Source organism: Nuphar pumila, chromosome 1 (genome assembly GCF_984573655.1).
Source record: "Nuphar pumila chromosome 1, dmNupPumi1.hap1.1, whole genome shotgun sequence".
NCBI classification, from domain to species: Eukaryota; Viridiplantae; Streptophyta; class Magnoliopsida; order Nymphaeales; family Nymphaeaceae; genus Nuphar; species Nuphar pumila.
In genome coordinates this window covers 225,381-252,905 of record NC_143249.1, presented here as the reverse complement: position 1 = coordinate 252,905, position 27,525 = coordinate 225,381, and the positions used below count along the sequence as shown (strand labels likewise).

Here is a 27,525-nt window from a genome sequence, read left to right as displayed (position 1 = left end):
ACCATAGATGCGAAAATCGAAACATGAAATAGTAAATGAGAAAATTTCATACAAAGAATTTCACTAAGATGTTTCCGACCGTGCATGAATTGCTTCTCCATGTGGGAAGTTCGAGAAATCTCTCCTAGACAAATTTCTACATCCCTAGGGTCTCTTCAGCTGTAAATCCTCATAGATTTTAAAAGTTCTATTTTTTTCTGTTAAAAGTTAAATTATTTTCAAAGATGACCCAGAAGTAATGATGAATTTCCTACTAGAACATACTGGAATCCAATACATGAAAGAAGAAAAAGCACAGGGTAAACGAAAAAAAAGAGAAGATGCCGAAATAGAAAACTGACGCCTATATCTATGACCTGAAGTGTGAGATATTGTGCGCATTTGTATGCGAGACAACTGAAAAAACACAAGAAATTATTGAAGTGAAAAATGCAAAGGAAAAGGATGTAAATGCAGAGCTTAAGTGGAAAGATGATTACATTATGCGAGCTGATGGTCTTTATTACTTGTACAAAGAACTGCCAGTTTTACTAGAAAATGACTCCTTTAAGGAATCTATTGTTGCTTCTAGATTGCTGGGCTGGCTATCGGCTGGCTATCACCATTCCCAGGTCTCACCCATATCTTCAAATGTCCCTCACGGCAGATGGTAATAAGCGAGTCGCTAGTAAAAATCAGGCCTGAGAGGGGCTCTGCATGCACACAGTGAGCAACGACAGGTGAGAGTTTTGGTACATCTCTCATACTTGGAGCACATTGAAGAGTGCCGACTGGGGAGAGACTATCCCAGTGAGATGACTGGCTTCCACTGCTAAATGTAGGAGAACCACCAGGACAACGACGGAGTGGTACAACAATCTCATCCATCACTAAATCCCATAAAAGCAACTGGGTGTCCTGAAAATACAAAGCAATGTGCTAAGATTAGAAAAAGAAATAAAAGAGATCAATGTTAATGGGCAAAGACATCATCAAGTCATCCATCCGTACAGCTGTCAAACCCTGCTGGGCAAAGAAAACAATGTGGGTGTTACATACTTCACAAGCTATGCCGCATAGGTATGGGTGTTAGTTTGGGGCACAACACAGGTAAACTTCTAAAAAGTAAGCACACGGGTAAGGATATATTCGCATACACAAAATGGTAGTACATTATGAACTAAAAGTCCAAAGCATGTCAAACGTATGTATTAACAAATATGATTAACAAATATATGGCTATTAGCTAATAATAGAAACTTTTGATGTCAAGTGTAGGCTACACATATATCTGATCATAAGATGGAAAAAATGACTCAAGTTCAATTTAAAATCTAGATGACCCACATCTAGAATGACCCAATACAGGTGTGGGTATGACATCAGTACAACATCGGCACAAAGGCTTGGCAGAAGTACCCATGTTACGTCACAAGCTCTTGGAATATAGCCAGATATCTATTCTCAAAGTTGCAATGACATAACAAATTTGGTTGATGTGAACTTTTTTGCAACACCATATAGTTTGTTTTACGAAACCAAAGTTCAGTACCTGACCAACAGAACCAAACCGATACATGACATTTTCACCAGTGCCGTCTGAAGAAGGGGACGACCAATATGAATCAAAAGCAACTCCACTCACCTGCAATGAAAGCTTTGAGATACATCACAGGGAAAAACAAACCTTGTATGGGATTGAAAACTCACCCATGAGTTGTGACCCTCACCCCAAGCTACTATTTTACGATCTTCCATACTCCAAATTTGTACCAAGTCATCTTCTCCTCCAGTTAATATGTATTTTCCATCCGAACTATGAGACATCACAAAGTAGTTAAACAGATTTACATATGAGAATGCAAAAATGATTTCAACAACATCAAAGAAATGCATCAGCCAAAGCTTGCACCCATAATTTTCTACTAAATAGTTTGGCATTAATAGTATATATATGGGTAAACATTTGCTACTAAAAAGGTACAGAATATTTAAGTGCAGGGACAGAACCAGAAAACTTATATAGAAGGGGCCGTACACACAAAAAAAACTAGCTTATGTACGGATCATTCGGTTTATGTAAATGAGCTAGTTTGAACTTGCTGTAAAGAGATATTGCGGAAATATAAAGAGTGCTTATAAGCACTTACAACAATGAATAAAAGAGACAATATCACAAGTCCACTAAGGGACAATACAAAGCACAAGCCTTTAAGAAGGCAACAATATAAAAAGCCTCTTATTGAAAAGAGAGAGCTCTCAAGAATGAAAAATATACAAGGCGTTCACCCCTATTTATACAAGAGGGAGAGGAGAGAAAAGAAGGCCAAAGGCCTCAAAAGGAGAGCCCAAAAGGGGGCTCCCATGGAGTCGTTGGGAGCCCCCAACGGTCACATTTGTGACCGTTGGGGGCTCCAACGACTCTATGGTTGGAGCCCCTTTTGGTCCTTAAAAAATACAAAAAAAGAAATATAAAAAAGAAAAAGGAAAATTACATTTTAACAAAACTCGAAAATAGTTGTTTTCTAAAACAACTATGTGAAATTACAAAAATACCCCTATCGGGTATTGATGTAATATATATATATATATATATATATATATATATATATATATATATATATATATATATATATATATATATATATATATATATATATATATATGAGGTACATTTTAACACCCCCCCTCAAACTTTACGGGGAAATGACGGAAAGTTTGCCAATAAGAAACATGAAGCGAGGAGCCGGAAGAGCTTTAGTAAAGAAGTCCGCCAACTGATATTCTGAAGTGACATATGGTAGAGCAATTGTTCCTCGTAAGTATTCGTCACGAAGATAGTGGCAATCCATTTCGATATGTTTTGTACGCTCATGGAAAGTATGATTGCTTGCAATATAGATGACACTCTTGTTGTCGCAACATAATTTTGAGGCTTCAGTAATATCAACCCCCATGTCTTTAAGCAGACTGCGAAGCCATACAAGTTTCATTGTCGTGGTTGCCATAGCTCGATACTCAGCTTAAGTGGATGATAGTGAAACTTTCTGCTGCTTCTTGGATCGCCAGGCAATCAAAGAGTCCCCTAAAAAGACACAAAAACCAGTAGTTGAGACTCGATCATTAGGATTACCTCCCCAATCTGCATCAGTATAAGCAAGAAGATTCAAGGAAGAAGAGGAGGATAGAAATAGTCCTTTATTGATGGTATTCCGAATGTAACAGATGATCCAGAGAACAACACTCATATGCACAGTTGTAGGAGCATGCTGAAATTGGCTAACTGAATGAACCGCATGGGTGATATCTGGTCTGGTGATGGTTAAATAGGTAAGAGACCCAATGAGTTGTCTGTAGGGTGTGGGATCTTCCAGAAGAACCCCATCCTCCAACCGTAATTTGGCATTAATAACCTCGGGAGTCTCTATTTTTTTGTCATCAGAAATCTCAGACTTAGAACAGATATCTGCAGCAAGCTTCATCTGTGACAAAATATATCCTCGAGAAGAGTATGCAACTTCAATTCCAAGAAAATATCTAAGAAAACCTAAATCAGACATATCAAAATTATTTTTTAACATATTTTTAACATCGATAATACTATTTTGATCATTCCCAGTGATAATCATATCATCAACATAAAGTAACAATATTACGATACTAGTACCTGCATTTTTAACAAAAAGAGCAGTGTCAGTATAACAAGAGTGAAATTCTAACTTTATCATGATATCACTGAAACAATCATACCAAGCCTTAGGAGCCTGTTTAAGGCCATACAATGCCTTTAAAAGCCGAAGTGTTTGACCTTGCTTAATATTAATTCCGGGTGGTGGATCCATGTAAACTTCCTCACTTAAACTTTCATTTAAAAAAGCATTTTTTACGTCAAGTTGATAAATAGGCCATTTTTTGGTTGATGCGACAGCTATTAAGGTCCTGACACTGGTCATTCGAGCTACGGGAGCGAATGTTTCTTCATAATCAATGTCATATTCTTGGGAGTATCCCTTAGCGACTAATCTAGCTTTATATCGTTCTAAAGAGCCATCGCTTTTAGTTTTAACTTTGAAGACCCAACGACACCCAATAGGTTTTTTGTGTGGGGGTAGATTAACTATTTCCCAAGTATTAGCCTTTTTTAATGCATTTAGTTCAACTTGCATTGCTTCAACCCAATGTGGTATAGATTTAGCTTGATTATAGTGAGCGGGTTCAAAATAAGAATGTAGGGTTATTAAACATGCCCGATAGTTGGGTGTTAAGGAATCATAGGATACAAACCTATTTGGGGGTATTGATATTCTAGAAGAATGTCTAACTTGTGGTTCCTCAGTAGATTCAGAAATTTGAGAGTATTTTCCGAGGGCACTAATAGGATTTTCTTGATTTCTTCTTGAGTAAACATTCATATTTGTATCACTATCATTTGAGGGTATTATATCAAGATGGGACGCCTCACATGTATCTTCTATGTTTTCAAGGAAATCTTCTTGTATGTCATCAATAAGATCATATAAAAATATGTAATCAATTTCATTTGTTTCTTCTATTTTATCAAAACCATTCTCTTCTTCTAGAAATGTTACATCTTTTGAAAATATAGTTTATCATTCTTAAAATCATAACATCTATACCCTTTTTGATTTTCACCATATCCTAGAAAAACACATTAAATTGCTTTTGGAGACAACTTATCCATTTTATGTAACAGGACAAAGCATTTGCAACAAAAAATGCGAAGACGATTGAAATCGGGTGAAAGTTTAAAGAGCTTTTCATAGGGAGAAGCATTTTTTAACTTAAAAGAGGGCATTCTATTGATTAGATAAGTTGTGGTTAGAACGGCTTCGGCCCAAAACTTCTTTGAAATATTTCTAGAAACAAGTAATGTTCTAGCGGTTTCTATAATGTGCCTATGTTTCCTTTTCGCTAGGCCATTTTGTTGAGGGGTCCTAGGACATGACTTTTGATGGCAAATTCCATTTTGGGTTAAATAGTTTTGAAATTCGTGAGATAAATATTCACCACCGGAATCGGATCTCAAAATAGATATGTTGTTTTGAAATTGATTTTGAATTTTTCTATGAAAATCTTTAAAGAAGGTAAATACTTCCGATTTATGACTAAGAAAATAAATCCAAACATACCGAGTAAAGACATCAATAAAAGTAACATAATACGAATAGCCCCCTTTAGACATAACCCGAGAAGGCCCCCAAACATCCGAATGCACCAATTCAAAAGGTCTTGATGAAAGAAAAGTTCTAGTTGGAAATGGAACAGATTTCATTTTTCTAAAAATGCAATCTTTGCAATTAATTTCTTTTTCCTTACAAAATTTGTTTCCAAAAGGAAATAGATACATTTTGGAATAACTTGGATGACCGAGTCTTTTATGCCAAGTTTCCATGTTTTTTTCTTGGACATAAGAACAAAAATAATTTGTAGGGAGATCGAGATGGTCCATATAATAGAGGTCTCCCTTTCTATGGCCTTGCCCAATCCGCCTCCATGATGTTTCCAAGAAGTGAGAAGAGATCCACAAAATATGAAATACACGAACCACACCTTTCCTCCAAGAATCGAGTGGCTCAGATACCATGTAAAGAGATATTGCGGAAATATAAAGAGTGTTTATAAGCACTTAAAACAATGAATAAAAGAGACAATATCACAAGTCCACTAAGGGACAATACAAGCACAAGCCTTTAAGAAGGCAACAATATAAAAAGCCTCTTATTGAAAAGAGAGAGAGCTCTCAAGAATGAAAAATATACAAGGGGTTCACCCTATTTATACAAGAGAGAGAGGAGAGAAAGGAAGGCCAAAGGCCTCAAAAGGAGAGCCCAAAAGGGGGCTCCCATGGAGTCGTTGGGAGCCCCCAACGGTCTCATTTGTGACTGTTGGGGGCTCCAACGACTCTATGGTTGGAGCCCCTTTTGGTCCTTAAAAAATACAAAAAAAGAAATATAAAAAATAAAAAATAAAATTACATTTTAACAAAACTCGAAAATAGTTGTTTTCTAAAACAACTATGTGAAATTACAAAAATACCCCTATCGGGTATTGATGTAATATATATATATATATATATATATATATATATATATATATATATATATATATATATATATATATATATATATATATATATATATATATGAGGTACATTTTAACACTTGCATCATGAGCTCAAGCTTGGGTCCACTCCGAAGTTGTCAGTTGGGGAAGCCAAAACGGGAAGCACGACACTTCTAAAATTTTAAGAAGTGGGAAGCGCGCGATGACTTAAAAGTGAACCAGTAATCGTCTCAGAAGCGAGAAGAGAAGCGAACCGGAAGTGACCTAGGAAGCGAGGGGAAAGCGAAAAAAGAAAGAAAAACAAAAATGAAAACACAAAAAGAATGAAAAAGGGGAAGCGAGCTTCCCCTAAATGGGAAGTGCACTTTCCAAATTTTTTGGCACTTCTCAACACATTTCGGAAGCGCCACATTTCCCGCTTCGGAAACATGCTTCGGGGAAGCATGCTTCCCTATGTCCTATGGTGCTTCCGATAACCCTGGTCCACTCACCACAAAACAAGAACATGAAGGGCTCAAGCTTGGCTCAAGCTGCCACAAAACTAGTTTTTGATTCATTTGGCTAATTTATCAGTCCTAGATTGTGATGGTAAAATCATACACATGTGATGGCATGTGTAGAGAAGAGGCAATGAGGCATGGATTTCAGTGTAGCTTGTGGGGGGTTAGACTTTTATAGAAAAAGAAAGTATTCTTGTGATTTTGCTATAGATTAACTTGAGATGTGCAAATAGGTTTGTTGATTAACCATATCAAAGATTAGGTATAATTTCAAATTTAAAAAATACAAGTATGGTTTGAAATTATGCTTATTAGGTGTTAATTTGAAATTTACACACAGGTCAGGCTTTAAAGGCTAAGGGTATAGTTGAGTTATGTAGATGTTATTCATGCGCGAGAAAGATGGACCGATAAAAGACCTCATCACTAGAATGTTCAGTGACTGGATTTAGGATGGATCCATTAGTTGGCTTTGGTAAACACCAGTGTTATTAAAAACGCGCCTCAAGGCGCAAAAAGCGCGCCTCGCCTCAAGGCGAGGGCCTTTGTGCCTTGAGGCGCAGGTACAAAGCGCAATACCCCTGAGGTGTGCGCCTCAAGGCCGAGGCGCGCCTCAGATTGAGGCGCACACCGCCTCTGTCATCGCTGGCTTGAACATGATGCGTATCATCAACGAGCCCACCACCACAGATATCGCCTACGCTCTAGACAAGAAGGCCACGAGCGCAGGCGAGAAGAACGTCCTCATCTTCGATCTCGGCGGCGGTACCTTCGATGCCTCTCTTCTCACAATTGAAGAGGGTATATTCGAGGTCAAGTCCACGGCGGGAGACACCCATCTTGGTGGGGAGGACTTCGACAACCCGATGGTGAACCACTTTGTTCAGGAGTTCAAGAGGAAGCATAAGAAAGATATTACCGGCAACCCCCGACCCAGCAGCGCCTTCTCCCGCCGGAACTTGGCCACCCACGAGTTGGACGCCTGCCGGATGTCAGCCACCGTCGGCGGCACGTTCGGATCTGACCTGTCCATAGTCAGCGTCGCCCTCACCTTCCCGATCACCTTCGTCGTCTCCCTCGTGTACTCCTCGTCCGCTGCCACCATCGCTGGTGGTTGCCCTAGCAGCAGCAACATGGCTGTCGTCGTCGTTGTCGTCGTCGTGAGGAGGGTTCGCCGGGTTAGGCGAGTGGTCGAGGTGGTTGGGCGCAGGAGGGCGCGGTGGAGGTTGGTTGTCCACTTCCCCTGCTATGGTTGGGCGCGAGCGTTCCATGAGCTGTGAGCAAGGCTCAACGGGTCAAGCTTGTATCGAGTACCCGACCCGATCTGAATCTGAACCTGAATTCTGGGATATGGCATGAAAAGTACCAAGTACCCTAATAATATTCAAGTAGTGCAAGACGGGTTTGGGTTATGATTTATGCTGGGTATGAATCCAAGTATTTTATGTGTTTTGAGTAAAAATAAATTTATGAAATTATGCAGGTCTGAGTTTGATATTATATTATCGTGACCGACAAAAACTGAACCCAACAATTTATTATATGGGCTGGTTTGGGTATACTATGGGTCGAGTACCCAACCCGTTGATAGCCCTAATTGTGAGCGAAGTTGTCAGTGGATCAGGTTCAGGTTGAATCCATTTTGTAATTGAAACTGAAAGAGGAATTGAGGAAGTGCATGGGCTGTCAATATTATGTCAGATATCCAATCCATTCTGGGTGTATCTGAATTCAACCAAACAAAGTATAGTTGGCTCCTAATAGGGCTGGGACTCAGCTCGTCGTTCAATGTAAGAAGTAGTGTCACAAATCTCATAATTTTCTTGGCAAAGAAAACACAATAATTTTTGACAAAAACTTGTTTTATGAAAATTCGTTTGTTTTTCTGCAGTTCATGCGCAGAATAATACGTTTGTTTTTCTCATATTTTTTCAGTATTTATTTGATATTTTTTATTTCTTGTTGGTTGTTGCTTCATCAATAAAGATTTTTTTTATTTATTTATAATTTTAGATATTTTTTTATAGTTTTTTTAAAAAGAAAACTTTGAGGCTTACGCTTTACACCTCGAGGCTTACGCCTCGCCTCAGATTTTGGTGGAGCGCCTCGCTACGCCTCAAACACTGGTAAACACCATCCTATTAATGATTGGATTTGCATTCAATTGATAGTTTTACCACATAATAAAAAAACGAGACCAGTTAGTATTTGAATTTGTTTGCATGAAAATTAGTGTTATCAGTATTGTATTGTACTGAATGTTACGGTGCATGAACCGATACTTTAAACCCTAAATATCAAATATGTAAGGGTTATCAGTTCGTATCGGGCTGCATCGTACGATACACCCCGTATCATATAAGTTGATTTTTTTTTCTGACACTGGAAAAGAAGCAACCAGCCACTTATGAGGATCATTTTGACCCCTTTTTTGTGTTCTTCCCAAAACCTCGTTTCTAAGCAACAACAACAAACAACAACAACAACTACGCCTTCATCCCAAAACAATTGGGGTCAGCGATATGAACCAAAAAAGAAATTCATTTTGGGTCTTCCACATGAATCCTTTTCCTCCAATCATTTCTATCCAACGCCATGTCCTCGGTGAGGTTCAAAGCATTCATATCCTTTCCTATCATCTCCATCCAAGTCTTCCTAGGCCTACCCCGACCTCTTTTAACTAATATATTTTCCCATTTCTCCAACCTTCTAACTGGAGCATCATTAGGCCTTCGCCGAATATGTCCAAACCACCGTAAACGATTCTCTCGCATCTTATTTTCAATGGGTGCAACACCTACCTTCTTACGTATCTCTTCGTTCCGAATCTTATCTTTTATTGTATTTCCACACATCCATCTAAGCATCCGCATCTCAGCTACACTCATTTTTTGAATATGATGTCTCTTGGCAGCCCAACATTCCGTACCATATAGTAAAGCGGGTCTAATAGTCGTCCTATAAAACTTTCCCTTCAACCGCAATGGCATTCTACGATCGCACAGCACTCCAGTAGCACTTTTCCATTTCATCCACCCAACCTTTATCCTATGATTTACATCTCCATCAATTTCTCCATACTTTTGAATGATGGATCCCAAATATTTGAAATAATCATTCACCGGTATATCTTGCTCACCAAGCTTCACTACACTCCCATCACTACTTCGTTGCTTACTAAACCGACATTCCATATATTCAGTCTCACTCTTACTCAACTTAAAACCTCTAGCTTCCAATGTCTGTCTCCATAATTCTAACTTAGCATTAACCCCAGCTCTAGACTCATCAATCAAAACAATATCATCAACAAACAACATACACCACGGTACATTTTCTTGAATTGATCTCGTAAGCTCATCCATCACTATCGCAAATAGGAAAGGGCTTAAAGCAGATCCTTGATGTAACCCAACCGTTATCGGGAAATTGGTTGTCACCCCTCCGCAAGTGCGGACATTGGTTACTACTCCTTCATACATATCTTTAATTATACTAATGTACTTGAGAGAAACACCTTTCTTCATCATTGTCCACCAGAGAACGTCCCTAGGTACTCTATCGTATGCCTTCTCTAAATCAATAAAAACCATATGCAAATCTTTGTTCATTCTCTCTATATCTTTCAATAAGTTGTCTAAGAAGATGTATAGCTTCCATAGTTGATCTTCCAGGCATAAAACCAAATTGATTCTCCGATATCATGACAACCTTCCTCAACCTAGACTCAATCACCCTCTCCCAAAGTTTCATAGTATGACTCATGAGTTTTATACCACGATAGTTTGTGCAATCTTGTATATCACCCTTATTCTTATATAAAGGCACCAAAGTACTCTTCCTCCACTCATTAAGCATCTTATTTGTTCGCCAAATCAAGTTAAAAAGATTTGTCAACCATTCTAAACCTTTCTCTCCCAAGCATTTCCAAGCCTCGATAGGTATACCATCTGGGCCAACTGCCCTTCTTGATTTCATTTTCTTCAAAGCCTCTGCAATTTCTTTCTTTTGAATCTTGCGCATGAAGTCACGATTTATCTCATGAAAAGGAATGGAGAAGTCTCCAAGATCTTGAGCATGACTATCATTAAATAGCTTATCAAAATAATCTTTCCATCTCTCCTTAATCTCCTCATCTTTGACTAAAACCCTTTGCGTTTCATCTTTGATACATCTAACCATACCCAAATCCTTCGATTTCCTATCTCTCATCTTTGCAAGCCTATAAATATCCTTCTCGCCTTCTTTGGTATCCAACTTGTCATAAACCTCCTTATATACCTTAGCCCTCGCGTTTCGAACAACTTTTTTAGCTTCCTTCTTTGCTATCATATACTTCTCCAAATTCTCATTATCACGACTCTTACTTAGATTTCTATAACACTCTCTTTTAACCTTAATAGCTAATTTGACATCCTCGTTCCACCATGATGTATCCTTACCTAGTGGTGCACCGCCTTTAGACTCACCCAATACCTCCTTAGCTACTTTTCTCATACCACCCGCTATCTTATTCCACATTGATTCTGAATCCTTCTCGAGACACCAATCAACTTCCTTAACTACCTGCTCTACAAACATTCCTTGTTTAGCTCCTTTCAGTGCCCACCACTTAATTCTAGGATCTATCCTATGTCTATCCCTTTTGCGGCATTGTCTAATTCTAAGATCTAAAATTAAGACTCTATGTTGTGTAGCTACACTTTCTCCTGGTATAACCTTACAATCGATGCAACAACCCCTATCTCTCTTTCTAAGTAGGAAAAAATCTATCTGACTCGTATTAACCCCACTTTTAAATGTTACTAGGTGAGACTCCCTCTTCCTAAACCAAGTGTTTGCTAAGATCATATCATAGGACAAACAAAAATCTAAAATCCTTTCTCCACTTTCATTTCTTTCTCCTATACCATAGCCTCCATGGATATTCTCAAATCCATCCCTACTAATGCCTACATGTCCATTAAGGTCACCGCCGATGAAAAGTTTTTCTCCATAAGATGTCTCTTGTACTACTCCATCTAAATCTTCCCAAAATTGATGCTTAATGGAATCATCTAAACCTACTTGAGGTGCATAAACACTAATAATATTAATAATATCCGTACCTAATACTAATTTAATAAGTAAAATTCTATCACCCTTCCTACGGACCTCAACTACATTATCTATAAACTGACGACTCAAAACCTCGTTTCTAAGCAATATATACTAATTTCTAAGATCAAATCAACTCTAAAATTGGAGCTTTTGCTAGATTCAAGCCCTAAAATTGCATCTCAAATGTCTCACATTTCCATCCTACCAAACCAATTTTTTTATCTCTAGCCGTCAAAACTGAGCTCTAGCAGGATGATTTACCCTAAAGCCCCTCATTTCCATCCTACACACTAGTTTTTTTTGACATCTAACCCTCAAAACCAAACAATAATAGTGTCATTTACCATAAAAGCCGTTCATTTTCATCCTACACAAACATTCTTTGGCCTCTAAGAAATCAAAATTGAACTATAGACGTTTGATTCAAGGTGTTTGGTACATAGCTACACCAAGAGACCCGCCACAAAATCATTATACACTGCTTTATGAAAGAAATAGGTTGCTCAAAGAGTGTAACTATCGTCAACGAGAGATTCATGAAGGCATTTCGAAGATGAAACATTGTAATGAAACCAAATGTGCATGAATACAATGACACTAAGGGCTATAAAGAGTGCACAAACACAAAAGTCTTTAATGGGCAAAATACAATAAGCCACAAGGGCTAGCACGATTAACTCACAAAGAGTATAAGAGAGAGAGAAAACACAAAATACAAAAAATAATATCTATTGAAAATGCTTGAGACAACCCTTACACAAAAAGGGGATTACTCTCATAAAGAGAGGCCATATAGAACCCTTGGGAACCACCACCCCAACAGCTACAAATATAGCTGTTGGGGAGGTCCCAACAGCTCTAATGGATAAGGACCATTATTATTGTAATGAAACCAAATGCTTCTCCTAATGGGTAACTACTATTACATAAAATGAAAAAGGCTAAAAATGCTCCTACAGGACATTACTAATTATATCATAATATCTATAATATATATACATAAACAAGTATATACATATATAAATATGTATATATTTTAACACCCTCTCTCAAACTGACAGTGGGATCGCCGAAAGTTTGCCTAGAAGGAAGGAGAACCGAGAAGATGGCAATGCTTTGGTGAAGAAACCCGCAAGTTGACACAGGAAAGTTTAATAATGTCCTTCAAAAAATCATCACGAACATAATGGCAATCCATCTCTATGTGCTTTGTTTGTTAATGAAATGTAAAAAAAAACTTGGATTCGGGTCGGATTCGGGTCTGGACCCAACCCGGACCCAATGGAGGCACCGTCTCCCTCGTGCCTTCTAAAGACAGCAAGGCAGGGGTTTCAAAGAGAACCCCCCCCCCCTCTTCCCCTCTCGTTCTCTCCTTCTCGTCGCTTTTCTTGACCAGCCGTCGTCGACAAGCACAACCACCGGCGACAGCACCGCCGGAGCCCACCCTCACCGACGACAGTCTTCCCTTCCCGTTGTTCCTTCTCTTTCCCTGCTGCGATCTCTCGGATCATCGAAAGACCCTGGCACCGGCAGCCGCTCGAGCCTCCCCTCTGCGACTTCGTCGACACCCACCTAGGCAACCCCCGACGACACCCCCCCCCCCAAACTCGCTGTCGGTTGCGCCTCACCAACCTTTGCCACCCCCGTCCCGAGGGCTCACCGATGGCCTCTCGGCCAGAACCCTCCGTTCTCGTCCTGCGTCCGGCGACCTACCGCTGGCAGCCCAGGTGCGTACCGCTCTGCCGCCTTCTCTTCCCCTTTTCTTTTCTTCCTTCCGTCAACCAATAGGGGCAAAAGCCCCTACCTGTCGGTCTTTTACGACATGGAATGGTCGTCCGGCAGGGGCTTTAGCCCCTGCCACTTTGCCAGCAGGTCGGCAGGGGTAAAACCCCTGCCGTCTGTGAGAAGGGTTCTAGCAGGGGGTTTTGGGGCCCCTGCTTGCCCTTTTGTGTTCATAGGGAGGGTCGAGACCCTTCCCTGTCTCTTCTTTTTCACAGAGAGGGTCGATCCCTCCCTATCTCCTTTTTGTCGTGCAGGGGAGGGTTCAACCCTCCCTGCCTCTATTTGTTGCGGGGAAGGGCTCGAGCCCTCCCTGCCTACGTGCTATGCCAGGAGGGTTCGACCCTCCCTGCCTTCGTAGTACGCAAATGGAGGGGTCGAGCCCCCTCCTCGGTGCCTTGATGTTAGGGGAGGGGTCAAGCCCCTCCCTGCTTGTCTATTGCACAAGGGGTCAACCCCCTCCCTGCTTCCATGTTTCGCTGGGAAGGGGCCGAGACCCCCTTCCTCCCTCTATTGGTCAGGGGAGGGGTTGAGCCCCCTCCCTGTACCCTCGTTGTTCAGAGGAGGGGTCTAGCCCCCTCCCTATGCCCTTTTCTCTCTTTAGGCAGGAGCAACGCCCCTGCCTCCGCTGTTTTTCGACAGGCAGGGGCAAGGCCCCCTGCCTCCCTCTTCTCTAGCATCAGGCAGGGGCTTCGCCCCCTACCTGTTTGCGCATTCATTAGGCAGGGGCCAAGCCCCTGCCTCTTTGCATGTTTGTCAGGCAGGGGCGAAGTCCCCTGCCTCCCCTTCGTTGTTAACAGGCAGGGGCTTTGCCCTTGCCTCTCTTCTACTTTGTCAGACAGGGGCGCAACCCTACCTGCCCTCGCTTTCTGAGGGCAGGGCAGGGCAGGGGTGCAACCCCGTGCCTCCTCGTAGTTTGCTGACAATAGGTCAACAGGGGCTCGCAGCCCCTGCCCCTGCTTCTTGAGCTTATAGCAGGTGTGCAAGGGCACGATGCCCCTGTCTCTGTTTCCTTCACGTTAGGTCAGAGACAGTGCCCCCGACCTTTTGTTTTTTGTGTTAGCTTGCTAATACTGTCGCTTTTGCAGCTCATACGATGGATCTCGCTTGCGCTCCGTGACCCAAGTCGTTCATCGCTTACACCCGTAGACACCAGCAATCTCGCAACTCCCCAAGGTAGGGAAAGATTGCACGAAAGACTTGGACAATTGAATTGAGTTCAATTAACTAAAAAGGACAATTAAATAAATAAATAAATAAATATATATATTTATACGAGTACGCATTTAACTCAAGGACGCGGTTTCGCGATCTTTGTCTTTTACTTTCTGTCATATCTTTATTTTGTCGTCGCGCTTTGCGCCTAGGCTCATGCTTTTGCAAATGTTTCGTTGCTGACTTGCTATTGCAGATGACACTCAGGTTTTCACTCATTGCATGTGCCATAAAGGCATCCTCGTGGAGGATGCAAGAGGCATTCACCACTCTTCCTCTTGCGACAAGAGTTGAGTCGAGAGCTTAACAATACATCATCGTCTAAGGAGAAGGATCCCTAGCAGGGATCTTGGCTTTTCGAGTGAGCAATCCTGCAAATTAGACTTGAGAATTTAGAGACCTGTGCAAAAGCATCAAAGATTGCCCAAATCGAAGTATTTGGAAGAATGTGATTGGCTGGTTCTGTTCGTCTATCCGACATATCTCGGGTAACCCCGAATTGGGGCTTGAGCGAACTTCTTAGCGGGAGTTCTATTGAGAAACCTGTATCCCGTCTATCGAGGCTGGTATCGAGTCATGCGAGGCATGTAGATACCACGATAGCGGATGAGATTCTAGAAAGTCGCATGCCGAATGTTGGCACAAGTTGTTGGTTGTTTCGAAAGATAGATAATGTCAAAAGCAGAGCTTCAAAAACATTACATCTTTGTGAAACACTTCTGTTGAGACTCCTATTGAGGAGCTATACCCCTTTCATCCTAGAGTACTTGTAGTCATGCACTACACGCTAGTACTGCGATGATCGGATGAGGCAGTCGTGTGACCTCGAATAGTGCTAAATGCACAATGCTGTAATCACATAAAATGGTGACTATTCGCCTTCACAGGCAAAATGCTCGAATGGTTTAAAGACCACAACATAGAATGGGTCGTTAGTTAGCAACACCTAACACACTCATTCGCTTCTTGTTGTCTATCAAGAGAGAGAACGGAGCGGTACAAAACTCTAATGGACAGGTTGTTAACGACCACCCCACGGGCAAAGATCCGGCGTCCCCAGTCATTAGAGTTAGGGGAAGGGATTATCAGACATTATCCTAGGTGGTAGATCCCATGGACTTCTACAGAAGTTGGATGCATCCGTTGCTCAGTACTTGCCTTTGGGGAATCCTTTCTCGGCTAAAACCGTCACCTTAGGAGCGGACTCAACTAGCTATTCAGGTTATTGAAAATACATAGAATAACGGATGCCCAAACTAGTCTCAGTTGTTTCTACGTTTTGTCTACGCATACCCGCAGGCCAGTAATATCGAAACATAAGTCTGTTCACACTGGTTGATGGGTCATAAGACTTTCATGTGTTTTGGATACATATATTTTTGTCAAGTAAAAGCTTATCGATGAAATTACGTATGACTTTGTGTGTCCCCGAGATGCTTATGATTATGATGCTTATGTTAGCATATAGGTGGATGACATGTCGCACCAACAAATGATTACTTTAGACTATTTAAGTGAATAACACATCACGCCTACATAGTTTTATTGCAGAGAATTGCGTTATGATTGCCTAAGTGAATATAGCATACCTGTATAACATGATTGATAAGTATCTTGAATTTGATTGAAATGTCTTGAAGATATGTGCGCGAGTTACACGCTCAAAAGGTCAAATGCGATGTGCTTTGAGATAAGAATTGTGAATGCATATGATGATGCAATGATTTGAATATTTGCACATATAACTTGAATCCTGTGAATTTATTGAACTACGTAGGAATTACATATGTTGATGTTTAGTTGATTCATATTATGTAATCTGCCTGTTCTCATGTGTATAGAACTCAGGCTTTATTTATGCATGCTTGGAGGTCCTATTTGAGGAATGCAATGTTCCTTGTGGCAATGATACGATGCGTAGTATTTTATGCTTCTGTATGATGTGATTGAAATGCCACGTAATAAGAAATGTTGCAAGCATGCGATAAATGTCCATGGTTCATGGAAGCTTATTGGAGGAATGTGTGATCTTGTGATTTGTTTTACCAGGTGAAGTGATACGATGCACATTGCTGATATGCATGCTTATGCCCATATTGGTAGTTACTGACCCCAAGAGCGGTCAATTGTTCGGAGCAGTCGATTGTATTGATGCATGTATCACTGAGTATGGTATCTGTTGAGGACTTGATCTCCAAAGGATTATCTGCGAGAGTATGTATGATTAAGATCTGGTAACCGGCTAGAGTGGTAGATTCTCTATGAGGATGTACACTATCCACGAGCGGGTAGCCGCAAAGACGGTGAACTACTGTGAGGAAGTGTATGGTCCAAGACCAGGTATACCATCTAGGGCGGTAATTCCTTTTGAGGTCGTATATTTTCCAAACCAAGCGATCCGACGTGAAACTTGTGTTTTTTATTACCATAAAAAGTTATGGTGAGCTATGAAAATCTTCTGAGATTGATATTGATAGCCAATTATGAATTTATAGATTTGGCGTTCTGTTATAGCATGATTTCATGCAGGACCCAGATGTGAGAATCAGATCTTTATTGATTTTACATCATGTTTTGGACCTTCTATAGAAGGGTGGGCTTTTTCTGAGAACGTATGACGCCTTAAGCGAGTCGTGATAAGTGATAGTTGGCCGCGTAAGGCCTTGAGAGATGGGAATAAATTAAGGTTGTTTAGGACAAAGAGTTTGTTAGATATAGTGAGAGCGACAAATGATGTCCTGATAATGATTAAATGCAGAAACCCCGTTCTAGGAACGAAAACAAGCTTGTTGCGTGGTAGTTCACAACTTACGATCAAATGAATCATCATACCGCGTTTGACAGTTGCACTGCTTACTTGCTTTGAACTGCTTAATGCCTTGAACTGCTTGCCTGTTTAACTACTGATCTGCTTTAAACTGCTTCGCATGCTGAATTAAATGTACTTAATTCAGTTTCCTGTAGTATCTCTTGTACACCTACTAGTTTTTCGCAAAACTAACCCATTCTATGGGTACAAGTGATGATTACGTACACCACGGGCGATGGCAAGATGGCTTCAAGATTTCCTTTTTCCTGCTCTTAACTCGCGTCCTGGACGTTTTTGGGTTTTGTCACGGGTTTTCCTTTAGATATCCGAATTTTGTACTTTTTGGTTATTTTAGCTAACGTGCCCAAAGTTGTCAGCTTGTCTTTCTAAATTCAACAAAAGAATAATCTTCCGCTGATTTCATAAACAAAATCTGAAAAGAAAGAGATTTTTTCTAGTCTCTTGCATGTTTTCTGAAAGGTTCGCAAGTTTAAAATTTTGGGGCGTTACATGAAATGTGTGGTTTCTAGCAATGTAGATCGCGCTTTTGTTGTCGCAACACATCTTCGAGGTAGAGATGGTAACTCCCATGTCTTTAAGCAAACTTTGCAACCATACAATTTCAGTGGTAGTGGCCACCATTGTCCTATATTCAACTTCAGTAGAAGACAATAACACCTGTTATTTCTTACATCTCCATAATATCAGCGAATCACTAAGAAAAATACAATATTCTATGGTAGAAATACGATTATTTGGGCTACCGCCCCAATCAGAGTCAATATAAGCAATTAAACTAAGAGATGAAGAGGATAAAAAAATTCATTTTGTCACTGTATTCTTCAGATATCTGATAATACACATGACAGTTGTCATGTGAACAATGGTAGGTGCATGTTGAAATTGACTTACATTGTGAACTGCATGTTATATATTTGGCATGGTGATAGATAAATATGTAAACTGACGATAAAAAGTAGAAATGCAAGTTTCATCTAGGAGAGCACATACCCTCTAAGGGAATATGCAACCTCAGTACCTAAAAAATACCTTAAAAATCCAAGGTTATACATATCAAAGTTTTTTTTAAGAACATTTTTAATTGATTCAATATTTTTCTTATCACTTCCAGTGATAATCATATCATCAACATATAATAACAAAATAGTTATATTGCTTCTTGCATTTCTAACAAAAGGAGCGGTGTCAGTATAATAAGAAACAAATCCACTATCAATAACAATTTTACTAGAACGGTCATACCAAGCCTTTGGAGCTTGCTTAAGACCATAAAAAGCCTTTTTAAATGTAAGAACTTTTCTTTTATTAATATCAAACTCAGGTGAAGGATCCATATAGAATTCTTCATAAAGATCACCATTTAGAAAAACATTTTTGACATCTAATTGGTACATAGGCCATTGTTTGATGGATGCTAAGGCAATTCAAGTCCTAACACCAGTCATTCTAGCAACAGGGGCAAAGGTTTCATTATAATCAATACCATACTCCTGCAAAAAACCCTTTGCAACTAGCCCAACTTTATAGATTTTTAAAGAGCCATCACTTTTGTTATTTACTTTATAAACTCATCGACACCCAATAGCCTTTTTTCTTAATGGTAGAATTACTTTTTCCCATGTATTGGCTTTGCCCATCTACCCAATGTAAATGTTGTTTGGCTTCATGAAAGTTAGAGGGTTCATGATAGGCATGGAACATCATCAAACAAGCCCTATATCTCGTGGAAAAAGATTCGTAGGACACAAACCTTTGAAGAGGCCTAGAAATCATAGGAGTTTTTATATGTAAAGATTCCTCTAGATGTTCTAATGGAAGATTTTGTGAATAAGTTTCAAAAGCATTTTGAAGACTTTCAGCTTCATGCCGGGTATACACACGAACTTCATTTGAGTTCTCATTAAGGGAGTTATCTTGATCAAAGGAATTGTCCCAATCAATATCAAGCGAGATACTCACATCACCGCAATCAATTGATGCATCAAAATTATTTTTAGGTAACAAGTCAAAAAAAAGTGAATAATCAACTTCCTCCTTAGGTTTATTTTGATCAAATCCATTTCAAGATATTCTAGAAATATCACATTTCTTGAAATGTAAAGTTTGTTATTTTTTAAATCATAACATCTATATCTTTTTTTATTTTCACCATACCCTATGAAAGCACATTCAAGAGCTTTTGGTGAAAGTTTATCCTTTCCTTGAAAAAGAACAAAACATTTGTACCAAAAAACTCCTAATCTTTTGAAATCTGAGGATATTTGAAATAATTTTTCAAAAGGTGAAATATTTTTTAAAGAAGAAGAGGACATTCTATTAATAAGATATATAGCAGTAAGCGCAACTGCAGCCCAAAAACATTTTGGAACATTTTTTGAAATGAGAAGTATTCTACTTGTTTCAACAATGTGCCTATGTTTTCTTTTCGCAAGACCATTTTGTTGAGCAGTTTTTGGGCATCTTTGGTGGATAATTCTATTTTATCTAAAATATTTTTGAAATTCATTTAACATATATTCACCACCCGAATCAGATCTAAAAATAGATATACTAGTTTGAAATTGATTTTTGAACATTAAATTCTTTAAAGATTGAAAAAATATCGGATTTGAACCTAAGGAAGTACACCCAAGTGAACCTAGTATAGTCATCAACAAAAATAACATAGTAGGAATATTTTTCCTTTGACATGACCGGAGCCGGTCCCTATACATCCGAATGCATCAACTCATAAGGCTTTTTTGAAACAAAGTTACTATTAGGAAAAGGAGAAGAGTGCGTTTTGCCAAGAATACAATCGTTGCAAGTAAAATCCTTTTCATTACAATTTTTTTTCAATAGAAAGAGATACAATTTAGAGGCACTTGGATGATAAAGTCTTTTGTGTCAAGTGATAATATCCTTAGATTGAATATGATTACAAAAAGATTTGGAAGGTAAAGACAAAAAACCAAACAATAGTGGTCCTCTTCTCCTATGGCCTTGCCCAATCAACTTCCCAGTCCGGAGATCCTGCACAAAGTAATCTATAAGTGAAAAAGATACTCTACAACCATGATCGGATATATGAGAAACTGAAAAAAGATTTAAGTTTTAGAATAATTCTAATTTTTGGAACAAAAACTTTTTTTGATTTGCTCAAAACTTTTTTAAGGTTTCATATTACCATCGGAGGTAGAAACAAAGAATTTAAAAGAGTTGGTGCTTTGTTTGGATAAAAGAGAGGCATACGAAGTCATATATGCAAAGAAGCACCCGAGTCAAGAATCCAAGAAGACATACGGAGAGTGATGAGACCGCGGCACAAGAAGTAGATGGAGAGAGGAGTTGTTCTTCATAAATTGTTGGAGAGTTTTCGTAAATTGAGCAATGGAAGTTTTAATGTCTCCATCACTCTATGATACTTCATTTGCTTTGAATGTCTTCTCTCCAATGAAAGTCATTTTTCACTTAAGCTTGGGACAATCGGGTTTGATATGTTCTGGCTCATTGCAAAAATGGCATACAAATTTTCTTCCTCAATAGTTATTCCTCCCAAAATGATGAGGCTTATATGCTTTTACATTATTTCCCGGTCTAGAAACCGCATGTACTTTATCAACTCCCTTGCTCATTGAAAGATGAGTCGCTTCTTGGCAAAGTTGGGCAAGTGCTTCATTAAGAGGAGGAGAGGTTCTATGGAGCAAAGATCCTCCTACTTGTTCAAATTCGGGATGGAAGCCGTGAAAAAATTGAAAGAAGTTTTCTTTCTCCATTTGATGTTACCTCATCTCAATAGTTTCTTCAACCCATTGAGGTTCAAGAAGAGCAAGTTTATCCCATAATGGGGATAAGGTGCTATAATAGTCTCGAATAGACATATCTCCTTGCTTTGTAGATCTTATTTTTTCCTGTAAAAAAAAAACTTAGCACGCTCTTTTTGTAGGTATATACCTTTCATAAAAAACCAAGTTTTGTTGGCTTTTCCAAACTTTACAAGATTTGCATAAATTTTAAGCTCAAGGTTGCTCATGAACCATGCCAATATCCTAGCATGGTCACCTTCCCAATCCTCCATTTTGGATTGATATTCTTGAATACCTTTTCCTTTTCTTTATTTAGAGCTCTCTCTTGACCTCCTTCATAATGAAGTATGCGGAAATACAAAAACAAAGTGCACATGCACTATTACAAACCTAATATGGGATAATACACAAAGCACTAAGGCACTACACAAGCATAAAGTGCATGCAAGACTTCAAAGAGTCAAAAAGATCAACACAACAACATAAAAAATATATCCTTTATTGCACATAAAATGCTTAAGAAAAACATTGAACAAATGGGGACAAGAGGTCTCATATATATATATATATATATATATATATATAGGCTACACATGAAGTGGGAGCTCTCAACGGTCATAAATGTGACAGTTGGGAGCAGTGTTATCAAAAACGCGCCTTGAGGTGCAAAAGGCGCGCCTCGCCTTGACTTGCGGACCTCTATGCCTCAAGGCGCGAGCCTGAGGTACAAATATTTTTTTTACAACAAGATTTCTGAAACATAATCAACAATATTTTTGTAGGTTAATCTCATATATTTTCCAGTTATTTCAGTTATGTAATCAGTTTCTTAGTATATTTTAACTTTTGTTTGTTAATCTCATATATTTTCCAGTTATTTCAGTTATGTAATGTCAGATTTTCAATCTCCAGGTCCTTCCACGCGTGAGAGCTGAGAAACAGAGAGAGAGATAGAGAAAGGGAGAGAGAAGATGGGAGAAACTGATACCCTATTGTGTTAGGGTCGGCTGCTGTGTATATTCCTTTATATTAACATGTGATTACAAAATTAGGGTACTAAAATACCCTTCATTACAATAACTTATATTACACAATGTCATTAATGAGAAGTGGATGTCACGAGTCTGGATCTCCAGATCCATGACCCGTAACCAGAGAAAACACTTCTTTTCACCCTCCCTCAAGTTGTGCATGATCTTGAACCATGAACCACTTGCCTTTTAACATTCAAAATCTGTCTTTTGTCAATCCTTTTGTAAATATATCCGCCACTTGATCTGTAGTTTGAACAAATTCAGGCTCAATCTCTTTCTCTTCTACCTTTTGTCTCACAAAATGTTGGTCTATTTCAATATGTTTGGCACGACTGTGATGGATTGGATTAAAGGACATACTAATGGCACTCTGGTTGTCACACAAAAGAAGTGATCGAGATATCGATTCTCCGACTTCTGTCAATAGATGTTTAATCCAAGTAGCCTCAGCAGTGGCGGCTGCATTGACCTGTATTCAGCCTCTGTACTGGATCTGGCAACAACCTTTTGTTTCTTACTACTCCAAGAAACCAAATTCATCCCAACAAATACACAATAGTCGGATACTGATCTGCGTTCATCTGGATCTCCCGCCCAGTCCGCATCAGAATAAATAGTGATCTCATGTGCATTTTGCCCATTTGTCTTTCGCTTATATATGAGACCATCCCCAACCGTTCCCTTCAGATATCGTAGTATCCGTTTAACTGCTTCCATATGCCCTTCACATGGTGCATGCATAAACTGAGAAACTTGATTCACCGAGTAGACTATATCAGGGCGAGTAAAGGTGAGGTATTGTAACATACCCACTATGCTACGGTACTGTGTGGGATTATCAAATGGATCTCCGTCTTGAGAGCTAAGCCTTTGATGAAGAACGCTAGGAGTGCTCAAGGGCTTGCAGTCTTTTATACCTGCTTTATTGAGAACATCAATGGTATACTTATGTTGAGTGAGAGTCATTTCTTCAGAGGTACTATCGACTTCAACTCCAAGAAAGTACCGTAGTTTGCCAAGGTCCTTCATTTTGAACCTCTGATTCAAGAGATGTTTGACTTCTTCAATGTGCTTATTGGAATTACCAGTGATGTTGATATCATCCACATATATCAACAACAGAGTAATTGTGTCTTGGTTCTTAAATATAAATAAGGAGTGGTCAAGAAGAGATTTCTTAAAACCATATTTTTGTATTTCAAGAGAAAAGCTGTCGAACCAAGATCGAGATGCCTGCTTCAATCCATATATCGCCCTTTTTAGTCTGCAAACATATTTTGTAGGATTACCTTCTGCGTAACCAGCGGGTTGTTCCATGTATACTTCTTCTCTCAAATCTCCATGAAGAAAAGCATTCTTCACATCAAGTTGGCTAATAGTCCATTGGTGTTCAATAGCTAAAGAAAGTATGACTCTGATTGTCCTGTCCTTGCTCCTGTGTAAAACCTTTGGCTACAAGTCTCGCCTTGTATCGCTCTATAGTCCCATCTGGTTTATACTTTATTTTGTACACCCATTTCGAACCAACAACGTTTCTGTCAGGTTGTCTTGATACGACATCCCACGCACCACATTCATGTAGAGCTTCCATCTCCTCATTCATTGCTTCAATCCATCTTCTGGAATTTGATGCTTGAGAGAACGTTGTGGGTTCATCTTCTTTATAAGGCTGTTAGAAAGAGTTGAAAATCTAATGAAAATTTTCATAACTGACCCACCTTTCAATTGGATGGCGAGAACGTGTGGATCTTCTAGTATCAACGATGTTGGATGTAGAGGATGTGTCCATGTCTGAATTAACTATGGTGGGCGGCTCTCTTTCTCGTCGAGTGTAGACAAAGCCTTTATACCTTCCTGGATTCAAAGTTGGGTCTATATTTTCACGAGCAATCATTCCATCAGTAGACACAGGTTTCTTATCCTTTTGAGTGCAATTTGAGCAAACATCACTAGCTCCTGAGAGAAGTTCATAATTCAACCAAGGATAATAAGTCTCAACTTTAGGTTTGATTCTGAAGAACTAGTACATCGACAATCAAAATTCAATTCATCGAAGATGACATTTCTTGATATTTTGATGCGCTTGCTCACCGGATCATAGCACCTGTACCCTTTATAGTCATAAGCATAACCCACAAACCTGCACTTCAGGGCCTTGTCCTAAAACTTATGTCTCCTTGAACTGTCAACATGAACATAGCATAAACAACCAAACACATGCAAATCATAGTAGTTGGGATGTACACCAAAAAGAGACAAGGAGACTTGTTTTCCAAAATAGTCATGGGCAATCGATTTATCACATGAACTACAGAATGAAAAGCCTCTGTCCATAAAGTGATCGGAAGACTACTGTCATGCATCATGCTCATCGCACTCTCAACAATATGCTGATGCTTCCTTTCAGCAATCCCATTCTGCTGAGGTGTGTGTGGGCAAGACACCTTTTTCCTTATCCCGTTACTTTGAAGAAAGTTAGTAAAGTCAATGGAAGAGAATTCACCTCCTCCGTCACATTGAAAACTTAGGATGTTTTCAGAAAATTGGTTTTTGACAAAGGAATGAACGTTACGGAACAACTTGAAAGTCTCAGATTTATGTTTCATGAAAAATATCCAAGAATAGCGAGAATAACTGTCAACAAATAAAAGATAATATCTAGTTCCAGATATGAAAGCAACTGAAGCAGGCCCCCAAACATCAGAACAGATAGTCTCAAAAGGTCTTGAAGCTCTTTTATTGATAGAATGAAATGGTAAAACATGACTCTTACATAAGAGACAACTAGAACATTTGTTGTCATTGACATTTATTCCTAAACTTGACTTGGGAATGAGGTTATTTGAATTGAAACAAGCTTTTCAATGAAACTACTGCTGCAGTGACCTAGACGACCATGCCAAAGGTTTGGCTTATTGATTTCAGAGACACTAAAAACGCAGGTAGGATTTTCAGAAGGCAACGATGATTGGAGCTTCAAGTTTGGGTCTACAGAGCGAATATGTGCTGAAGGATCTTCTTGAAAAACATACATATTGCCTTGCCGTTTTCCTCTAGCGAACGTCTCCTTCGTGCAGAGATCCTTGACAAGAACAGAAAAGGGAGTAAATTCAACAGAGGCTTTGATATCATCAACAAGTTTAGAAACTGAAACAATGTTTTTCTTGATATTAGGAGCATAAAGAACCTTTGAAAGGTTGATGGAAGATTCGGGCAAGGGTATAATGGAGTTTCCAATATGCGAGACAGAGTGGTGTGATCCATCGCCAGTAACTATACTACTACCAATGTAAGGAACAAGTTTTAGGAGCTTACCTGCATCAACAGTAACGTGAGTCGCTGCACCAGAGTCCACATACCAAGTACCTTGCTCATTTTGTTTCAGATTCAATTCTGCTAAGGCTGACAACAATAACTCCTTTACTTCTCTGTTGGTCCTTGTACTGTCTGTGCCTCTTTTTGCTTCAGTTTGTGTTGATTTTCCTTTATTTAGGGGATTGAACCAACAGTTAGCTTTGATATGCCCCTTTTTATTACACAGAAAGGGGGTAGGAATTGGCCTCTGTCTTTGTGGATTGGTATATGTGTTGGGTGTAGGCAATAATCCACGACCTCCATGACCACTTCTTCCTTGTGCTCCCTTTCCCTTGATATCATAGCTTCCTCGTTCTCGTGCATAAGTAACCCCTGTAGCAAGAACTTCTTGTGCCCCAGTATGCATAGATGATTCTTCAGAAAATCCCTTTAGATTCATCTCATATTGTAACAATTTGGCACGCAGATCTTCAAAGTTGGGCAGCCCAGGTAAACATAACAGGGAAGTGACAATCATATGATAGTCGTGTCCCAATCCACTGAGGGTTTGCTGTACCAAATCTTTATCAGTAACTGTACTTCCAACAACTGTTAGCTGATCTGTGATAACCTTCATTTTGTTCAAATATTCCATGATGGTCATGGAATCCTTTCTTAACATTTGAAATTCTCTTTTAAGAAACATAATCCTGGCCTGAGAAACCTGTATGTCTGAACAAGTCTATTCCAAAGTTGCATGGCAGTGCAGTCATCTGGAATGGCTACAAGTACCTCTTGTGACAGTGTAGATGTAATATAAGCAACTAGCGCTTGGTCTCTTTTCATCCAAGCCACAAATTCAGGATTTCTAACATATATTATAGTAGATTCCCCTTTGCTGTCCCTTTCTTCTCGTGATATGAACTCAGGAGGAACTTGAATAGATCCATCCAGATGTCCAAAAAGATCCTGACTCCTAATGAAAGGTATGATTTGCCTCTTCCAAGTCAAGAAGTTACCATTATTTAATTTTTCAGACACGAGTTGGCTGAGGAAACTTTAAGAAAGAACCGACTGGCTAGGAAGTGAATCCATGTTTCACAATATTAAGAGTGTGTTCAGCACAATCTGCCTACGCCTACAGTTTCTGTAACTTTTTTTTTTTGCAAAACTAATTCAGATCGATGGCTATCAGATTGCAGAAACTAATTCAGATTGCTGATTTGAAACAGAAATTGAATATCCATCAGATTTCTAATTTGTATATGAAATGGAATATTGGGTATGAAAATCACAAAAAAAAATTGTGAATATGAATTCCTACTATGTATTGACGCAATGCTTTCAAGCTAAAGGAGGTAAAATAGAAGAAATGAGAGTGTATCGGCTTGATCAGATCTGATCAAGGGTGCAGCTGAATTAAAATAGGGCCCTGCGTGATTAGAAACCACTAGGACACTACTTATTATTGAAACCACTAGGACACTACTTATTTGAAAAGATATTCCAAAAGATTTTTGGACCGAGGTCACTCTAACATCAACGTATTTGATAAACAGAATGGACTCGTCATCCTTAAAAAATGCATCTCCTTAAGAAAAATTATTAGAAAGAACACAAACTTTTAAGTGATTGCAAATTTTTTTTTGCAAGTGTTTTGTACTCTTACATAAAAGAGATAAATTGTCTCCAAAAGCCATTGAATAAATATTCATAGGTTATGGAGAAAACCAAAAGGGATATAGATGTTTTGACTCTAACAAACTACATGTTTATAAATATGTAACCTTTTTGAAAAATGAAAATGGTTTTGAGAGAACCAAGGAAAATAAGTAGATTATACTCTTTTATTTGACCTCTTGCCATAAGAAGAGTTGACTTCTTGTGATGGTTCTTTGAATGATAACGGTGATGATACCTTGAAT

The 27,525-nt window shown here is 39.1% G+C and overlaps 1 protein-coding gene across 3 annotated transcripts in view; it reads right to left on the bottom strand.

Annotated features, from left to right (window-relative positions):
- Positions 1–324: 324 nt before the first annotated feature.
- Positions 325–27,525, bottom strand: part of LOC149847612 (uncharacterized) — a 192,921-nt gene continuing 165,720 nt past the window's right edge. For 2 of the 3 annotated variants that reach the window (XM_090006984.1, XM_090016206.1), the window contains exons 11-13: positions 1,690–1,795; positions 1,532–1,624; positions 325–897 (exon numbers count right to left, since the gene is read on the bottom strand). In XM_090006984.1, coding sequence (XP_089863110.1) covers positions 568–897; positions 1,532–1,624; positions 1,690–1,795 — 529 coding nt within the window. In that variant the 3' untranslated portion in view covers positions 325–567. The remainder of the gene's footprint in view (positions 898–1,531; positions 1,625–1,689; positions 1,796–27,525) is intronic. The other variant, XR_016433196.1, reaches the window with a different exon arrangement.